The 8,519-nt window shown below is 41.3% G+C and overlaps 1 protein-coding gene across 2 annotated transcripts in view; it reads left to right on the top strand.

Annotated features, from left to right (window-relative positions):
- MUSK (muscle associated receptor tyrosine kinase) overlaps positions 1–7,846 on the top strand; it is a 208,486-nt gene extending 200,640 nt beyond the window's left edge. For both annotated transcript variants that reach the window (XM_036739041.1, XM_036739042.1), the window contains one exon: positions 7,164–7,846. In XM_036739041.1, the coding sequence (XP_036594936.1) occupies positions 7,164–7,846 (683 nt within the window). The remainder of the gene's footprint in view (positions 1–7,163) is intronic.
- The last annotated feature ends 673 nt before the right edge of the window (positions 7,847–8,519 follow it).

Genomic DNA, 8,519 nt, shown 5'->3' on the forward strand with positions numbered 1-8,519 from the left:
GATTTTGGCCAGTGAAACCCTCATTCCCCTCCATTTGCTGCTGACAGGGATGCATAGTAAAGCTATTCAGGCCAGGCAGATGGAGAACCCTCTATCTTATAACTTCTCTGACTCAAATTCTTTTACATTGAAGCCTGAGTGCTATTGCAAAATCTTCTGTCTCCCTACAAACAAATGAGGATGTCCTGAGATGTGGAAGACAGGAAATGACTTATACCTAAGGTCACAGGTTAAATAGCATAGCGAGGAATTGAGCGCTGGGGTTCCATGACACTATTTCCAATGCTCTTAACACTATACCATGCTGTCTCTCACACAAGAGCAATATTGCAGGGATAGGTAATTTATTACACTGGTTCCAATGAATATCACCAGCATTAATTTCTGGCGGCCTTCAAGGCATCATGGTTACCTCTTTCTTTTTTTTTCTCTCCATTTTCTCCCTTTCTTGCTTCCTTTCTGAATGATCAGCTATCAGATAATATTATGATGGGCTGATCTCTGAAGGTATATACCTTCTGGCTCTAAAATTCCATGATTCTCTCTCTCTTGCTTCTGTATTTTCTTCACATGGCACATGTGGGCATTCTTTAGACCCTGTAGGGGTACTCATAAGCCAAAAAATAGCAAAATGTGCCCAGTGATTCGATGCATGCACTAGAAGTCATGTGATCTGCTACTCTATGACATTACTCCCAATAATAAGTCACATCATTGCTCATGCAACTCAGTTTCTCCATTCATAAACACCTTTGTTTGGCTGGTGTCAGGAAGAGCAAGATGTCTGGAAAACACTTCTCATTTCTCAGGGGGAAAAAGAAGCTATAGCTAAGCAAAAGGTGGGGGGTTTGTATAATTCCAAGAAGAAGCTAGCTACCCTGTTATAAAACTTCCCCATGGCCTCAATTTTTTTCTTTTTTGATTTGGTTCTTAAGGCACATTTAATATCCATAATGCTGCCTGATGTTTTATATGTATATAATAGAAAACATTTATATCATCCATTACATATATTGTCTGATATGACCCTTGAAACAACCATGTCAGGCAATGATAATAATGATAATTATTATAATTATTACAGCTAATGTTTATATAGCACATTAAGGTTCACAGAGTTACATAGATATTATATATGGGGCACCTAGGAGGACACAGTGAATAGTGTTGGGCCTGGAGTCAGGAAATCATGAGCTCAGATCCATCCTCGGGTGCTGACTAGCCATATGCCCTTGGGCAAATTACTTAACTTCTGTTTGCCTCCACTTTCTCATCTGTAAAATGGGGATAATAATATAGAGCCTACCTTCCATGGTTTGTTGTAAGAACTAAATAAGATAATAATTGTAAAGCACTAAGCACAGGGCTGGGCACATAGTAAGCACTATATGAATGTTAGCTAGTGTATATATATATATATATATATATATATATGCATCTATATAGATATGCATATGCACACATGATATGTGCAAATACATATACACATTATACATACATATACATATACATACGTGAGTGTGTGGGGGTGTGTGGGGGTGTGGGTGTGTAGAGGATTTTATTCTCACAACGACCCTGTGAGTAGGTGCTATATAATTATCCCCAGTTTGCAGATGAAGGAACTAAGGTAGGCAAGGGTTGTGACTTTCCTAGAAAGGTTCCTGAGGCAGTATTTGAACTCAGGACTTCCCGATTCCAAGTACAGCTATCTATCCGCTACTCCACCTAGCTGCCAGTCAAATGTAATACAACTAGACAGATGAAAACATTGAAACTCGAAGGGTTAGGTGACTTGTTCGACAATTGGTAAGTAGCAGAACTAGAGTCACACCTTATATCCCCTAACTCTGGGGCCTTCTCACTCCACCATGTTTCCCTCCTATAGAGAGCTATGCACGACTTTCACATATATTCAACTCTATCCTCACAGCTCTTTGATTTTTAAGAGTTTTATGGAAATAAAGGTTTACAAATGATTTTTTAAAATCTTACACAATTGTGTATTGGGAGCATCTACAAAACACTTTTTACAACCTTTACATAAGCTTATTAGTCATTTGACACTAGACATCTCTGCTTTCCCAGATTCCAACATAAAGAATCAACTTGAAAGTACAGAAAAGGCAACTAAATGTATGAATCCACTGGCCCTTCTTTTCCCTTATTCTGTGTTACTTCCTATTTCCCCTATGTGATGCCTCTTTAAAAGAAAAAAAAATAATCTCACAGTTCCACTGTGAAACTTTTGGTTCTATCCATTACTGTCTCTGGTTTATTTCTAACATATACCATATTCCTGGGACAGTATGGGACAGTGTTGGGGTCAGGAAGATCTGGTTCAAATCCATACTCACTGGGCAAGCCACTTTACCCCTATGGGCCTCGGTTTCCTCATCTGTAAAATGAAGGAGTTGGATTCCATGACCTCTATGATCCCATGTTCCTGAAATACCTGCAGGGCATTGTTTACTATATAACAAAGGTTGGCTACTTGGAGAAGGGGTGGAGCATCAGACCTAGTGTTAGGAAGATTTGAGTTCAAGTTCTACCTCAAATACTTACTAGCCATGTGACCCTGGGCAAGTCATTTTACCTCCTTCCATGGGGATCAGTAATAGCATCTGGTTCCCAGGGTTGTTGTGAGGACCAAATATGATAATATTTGGAAAGAGCTTTGAAAACCTTCAAGTGTTATTATATGAACATTACCTGTTATTATCATTGTTCCTCTTCCTCCAAACTGTTGTCGCAGCCTGGACCCTAAGAACAGGATAATAGGGAGGTCCTATTGTAACTCGCTCTTTTAAAGTGTGAAAGGAAAACCACTAGACTGGAACCCCAGGGGACTTAGAAGCCTCCTCTAGATGGTTTTCAAGCTCCAATCTCAGGTCCTGGTTACGGTCTCTCCAAACACTGCGTACTTGGCTCTGTTGAAGCATTTGGGATTTCACAATAACCCAGACCACCAGCAGTAATGAAGCATTGTCTTCCAATCACAGACTTTGCATGGTTTGGGGAGAAGCCCTACAGTATGCACGGCAAAGTATCCCCTAGCAACAGGATTGTCTATATTGCCCAACAGAGAGCTCAGAATGAGGCTGATGTACGTGGAGGAATGCATAGAAATGCCACTGGCCGTGTCTTGTAAACACTCAGTCTGGTTTTCCTGATACTCATTCTTTGCAGTAGTATTCTCAACCACATTTCATGAAAAGTTCCTATTTCTTGGAAGGAAATAGCATTGAGAAGAAAAAGAGCCGGACAAGCATTAAGGAACACTCAGCCTAGGATAACATTTCTTTTTTTAAAAAAATTATGTATTTTATTTTTAATTTATGGAATAAAACACTTCCATAATGTGGCATAATAAAAAAAGATGATTGCGCATGAAACAGCAAAGCTATTATATACAACTTGCTATTCCTTTTAACTATATAGTAAAGGATAACATTTCCTATGAAAGGAGCCTAGGCAGATTCCTAGAGCAGGGTCTTCAGGTCCTTAGGTCAAACATCAGTCCTTTCTAAGTGCAATGAATGTGTCCCAGTCTGGACATTCCAACACGCTTCAGTTTCTCAATCCATGTTAGAAAAAGGCATAAGTGCCTGAGATATTCATAGAATTCTGGGATGTAAGAGAACCTTAAGTCATCCGATCCCACCTCATCACTTCACAGATAAGGAAACGACAGCCAGCTGCAGAGACTTGTTCTGAGATCAATTAATGACAGAGCTATAGCCAGAATTTGGGGTTTCTGATTCCCAGATTATGGGTTTTTTTTCTGCTTGACCTTAAGATGACCAGGAATATAGGAATCCAGGAATATAGTGAGAACTGTTAGGGGAAAAAAACTTGCTACTCTTAAGAGAGTGTGATGTAAAAAACACAATCGGTTATAATCATTGTGTGTCAGACAGCAAAGAATAGCGCCTAGCACAGTGCCTTGTGCATAGTAGATAATAACTGTTAGTCATTCAATAGCAATTAAAGTTGACGAAATTATTTACATATATTATCTTATTTGATCTTAACAACCCTGGGAAGTGCTATTATTAATCCCCACTTTACAGATGAGAAAACTGAGGCTCAGAGAGATATCTTGATTAAAAGTCTAATGGGGAATTTATATACCTAGGGTTTATTCACACCAAGTCCCATTCTTTCTCCTCAGATCCATCTCATGAGACATGCACGATCAATAACTTAGGAAACCACAGGCAGGATCTTATTAAGTACCTTCACAGGTAGAATAGTATCTTATTTCTAGAGAAATTTCTAGAAGCAACATCCAATTACCCAGAGTAATAAGGTGTAGTTATTTATTAATTTCTAATTGTGTCTATAGGGATATGCTGATTGATGAAGCCCCTAGAATGAGAAATCATAGTAAAATCTCAAGATCGGGTTTGATGTTAAGGCTGGGAGGGTGGTGTCAGACAGAAAGGGAAAGATTTGATATTCAAATTTTTACCTGCCTAAACCACATATTCTTAACATGGTTCAGAGTAAGAATTTCAAAAATTCTGTCTTCTTTAGCGCCTCCAAAAATCTTGGGGTATTTTAGAATGTTACCTATTAATCCCTAAACATCTTCATTCATATGCCATCTTTTCTATTATCATCACTGATAGAAAAGAACTGCAATAATGCTTTTACATTTCTATAGCACCCTGCACACCCATTATCACACTTGAGTGTTTCACTACCCTGTGAGATTAACGGGGCAGGTACTAATATTCCCGTTTTATTGAGCAACACTCAAGACTAAAGAGTAAAGTGCTACCGTTAGTTACCAGTTAGTTGACCATTAAATGACTGGGGTGGGACTTGGCTCCTGGTCCAATGCTGTTTCCACCATCCTGCCTCAGATTGAAACAGCAATGAAGCAAAAATGTAATTTTTCCAGTTCTCGACCCTTAAGAATTGAAAGGAACCTCAGAGGTCATCTCATCAAAATGTCACTTGAGGAGGGAAAGAAAGAAGGAGGGAAGGAAGGAAGGAAGGAAGGAAGGAAGGAAGGAAGGAAGGAAGGGAGAAAGGGAGGAAGGGAGGAAGGGAGGGAGGGAGGGAGGGAGGAGGGAAGAAAGGAAGGAAGGAAGGAAGGAAGGAAGGAAGGAAGCAAGGAAGGAAGGAAGGAAGGGAGGGAGGAAGGGAGGAAGGGAGGGAGGGAGGGAGGAAGGGAGGAAGGGAGGGAGGGAGGGAGGAGGAGGGAAGAAAGGAAGCAAGGAAGGAAGGAAGCAAGGAAGGAAGGAAGGAAGGAAGGAAGGGTGGAAGGAAATCCCCTATAGCATTCTCAACAAGTGAACATCTAACTTACAGAGAATTCATTACCTGCTGAGGCAATTTAGTAATTAGGTCATGGATCATAAATAGACAACAAGAAACGATCTCATGAGTCCAATCTCTCGTTTTACAGATGAGTAAATTGAAGTCCAGAGAGGTTAAATGATTTCTATAACTATCACCTTTAATTTTTTATGTCCCTAGGGCAGCTAAGCAGCACAGTATATAGAGCATTGGACGTGAGTTCAAATCTGGCCTCAGATACTTACTAGCTGTGTGACCCTGGCAAGTCACTTAACCCTGTTTGTATCAGTTTCCTCATCTACAAAATGAGCTGGAGAAGAAAAGGGCAAAGCCCTCCAGAATCTTTGCCAAGAAAACCCCACATAGGATCACCAAGAGTCAGACATGACTAATCAACCAAAAAAAAAAAAAAGTCTTAATGAGGCCTAAGATCTCATTACCTTTTTTACTTTGCATGTCACTTTTAACTTACATAGAGCTTGCAGTCCACTAAGATCCTCAGATCTTTTTTACATAATAAATTTTCTTAATCTTACTGCAACTAATGTCAAGTGAAAAGATCAAGAGGAAATAGTTATTGCCTTTGGACACAAGATGAAACCTTCTCTGCTAGCTCCTTTGCGTTCCTCACAGAAGACACTTTCAGCTGAAAACCTACTAATGAGATGTTATACTATCACTTCAAAGGTCTTTCTTCTTCCTTCCCTTTTCTACATCATGTTTCCACAGTCTAAGTTCTTATCATAGATAAAGATATGTATCTCCTTTCTCAGAATCTTTTTTCCTTCTTCTTTCTTTATGGTCCCCCTTGGTCATTTCCTCGACCTCTGTCACGACAGAGAATAATACATACCTCCTGTTCTTTTGCCTTCTCTTCTACCTCAAAAGACCAATTTGTACTCAGTATGTATTCTCAGAATCCTGCTATGACAACTGGAGCTTTTCCTAGGCTGGAGGGGGAAAGGCTATAGATGATCAAGATGAGATATCTACAATAATAGGGAATATGATTGGGGGCGGTATTGGAGGATGGGGAGAAGGGGAATATCTAAGCACTTGGATATTGGAATAGTTAGAGACAGGAAGGCGGGTGGCATTGGCAGGTCTGGCTAGAGACAGAGCTTCAAACAGAAGAGTAAATCATGTATTAAGAGATTCCAACAGTAGGCAGCATATGGAAGTCCAGATAGGCAGGTAGTCTACTAACATCAGGAAAATTTTGGTAGCAAAACTTAGTTATATGGCCTGGCATTTAGGGATAGGATGGATGCTGGTACCTAGAAACACTGATGGTAAGGCAAAGGAATAGTTGCAGAAGAACAAGGCAAGAATTCAGTTATTGGAAAGGCTCTAAAGATCAACAGTAAAGGTGGCTGACACTGAACTATGGGCCTAGGGTTCCTTATATTCCCCATAATCCAAGGTAGAGTTGAGGCCAGAATTGGGAATTAAATTGCCCCAATTATAAAAGTTAGAGGGCTATGGAATGGTGAAGCAGGGAGATCTTGTCAAATCTGTTGTTAGAAACTCCATTTTGGATATGGATTGGATAGCTGGTGATGACACTACAATTCTGTGATTATTACACTTCAACTCCCAACCACCAAGGCATGGTGAGATAATAGAAAGAACACAGCCTCCAGAATCAAAGGACCTGTGAGCCAATCCCATCTCTGACACTGTGATAACCATATAACCTCCACGGGCCTCAGCTTCCCCATCTGTAAAATAATGCACTTACATGACTGCTGAGGTCCCTTCTAGCACTAGATCTGTGACCCTAGGATCCTGTGACCACTTTTCCTGCCCTCTCTGTCATCTAGCAAACATAACTGACCATACTGTTTCGGTTCTAGGAGTGTGTGCTGTCGGTAAGCCGATGTGCTTGCTGTTCGAGTATATGGCCTATGGGGACCTCAACGAGTACCTCCGAAACATGTCGCCTCGGACAGTGTGCAACCTCAGCCACACTAACTTGGCTACCAGGGTCCGACTGTCCAGCCCAGGACCCCCTCCCCTATGTTGTGCTGAGCAGCTCTGCATTGCCAGGCAGGTAGCAGCTGGCATGGCTTACCTCTCAGAACGCAAGTTTGTCCACCGGGACTTAGCCACCAGGAACTGTCTGGTGGGTAATAATATGGTGGTGAAGATTGCTGACTTTGGCCTCTCCAGGAACATCTACTCAGCAGACTACTACAAAGCCAATGAGAATGATGCCATCCCCATCCGCTGGATGCCCCCAGAGTCCATTTTCTACAACCGCTACACAACAGAGTCTGATGTCTGGGCCTATGGGGTGGTCCTCTGGGAGATATTCTCCTATGGCCTGCAGCCCTACTATGGGATGGCACATGAGGAGGTGATTTTCTATGTGAGGGATGGCAACATCCTCTCCTGCCCCGAGAACTGCCCTCTAGAGCTGTACAACCTGATGCGTCTCTGTTGGAGCAAGCTGCCTGCCGACAGGCCCAGCTTCACCAGTATTCACCGCATTCTACAACGCATGTGTGAGAGGGCAGAGGCAGCAGTGGGTGTCTGAGATGGGCTGAAGTCCAACAAGATGCCTCATACCCCCGGTGTCCCCCCACTAGTAGGAGGGATCCAAAGCCAGAAGCTTGCCAAGGCAAGGGAAGGGCAGAGTGATGGCAGACATGAGAAAAACGGTTCCTTGAGGTTTTGGGGAGAGGGACTAAATGAGCCGGTGACAAAATTCACATGGTAAAGAGACCACTTGTGAGCAGTGGTCCATTATCTAGAGGATACATAACAGAACCTACTTACTCCTCCCACCTAGGGAAAGTTATCATCCATATTTTACCAAAGATGATTTCATTCTCTCACTTTCTCAATAGCTAACAGCGGCATCTGGTTTCTCTGTGTTAAGTTTCAGTATGAAATGGGGGTTAGTGCTTTGATGAAATAAAACAGCCAATCAGCCAAATTCTGACAGCTACTTTTGCCTTCCTCTTCTAACTGTTTCAGGTTCTTTAACAATGTTTTTTCTTTGGTTGGTATGTACTCTCTCTTTACATCTTTTATTTTATATTCCCTTTTAACCATTTTAAAAGTCATTCAAAAAATAAATGTGTCTCTATTGTGTTTGGACTTCTGATTTCCTTCTACGTTAACACTTCATTCTTCTTTACTGTTTCTTATTCCTTTGATCCTTATCTAATAACTTCCTCCCTTTCCTCACGAGAGCTCTCTTCTAA

This window comes from Trichosurus vulpecula, chromosome 9 (genome assembly GCF_011100635.1).
Source record: "Trichosurus vulpecula isolate mTriVul1 chromosome 9, mTriVul1.pri, whole genome shotgun sequence".
Lineage (NCBI taxonomy): Eukaryota > Metazoa > Chordata > Mammalia > Diprotodontia > Phalangeridae > Trichosurus > Trichosurus vulpecula.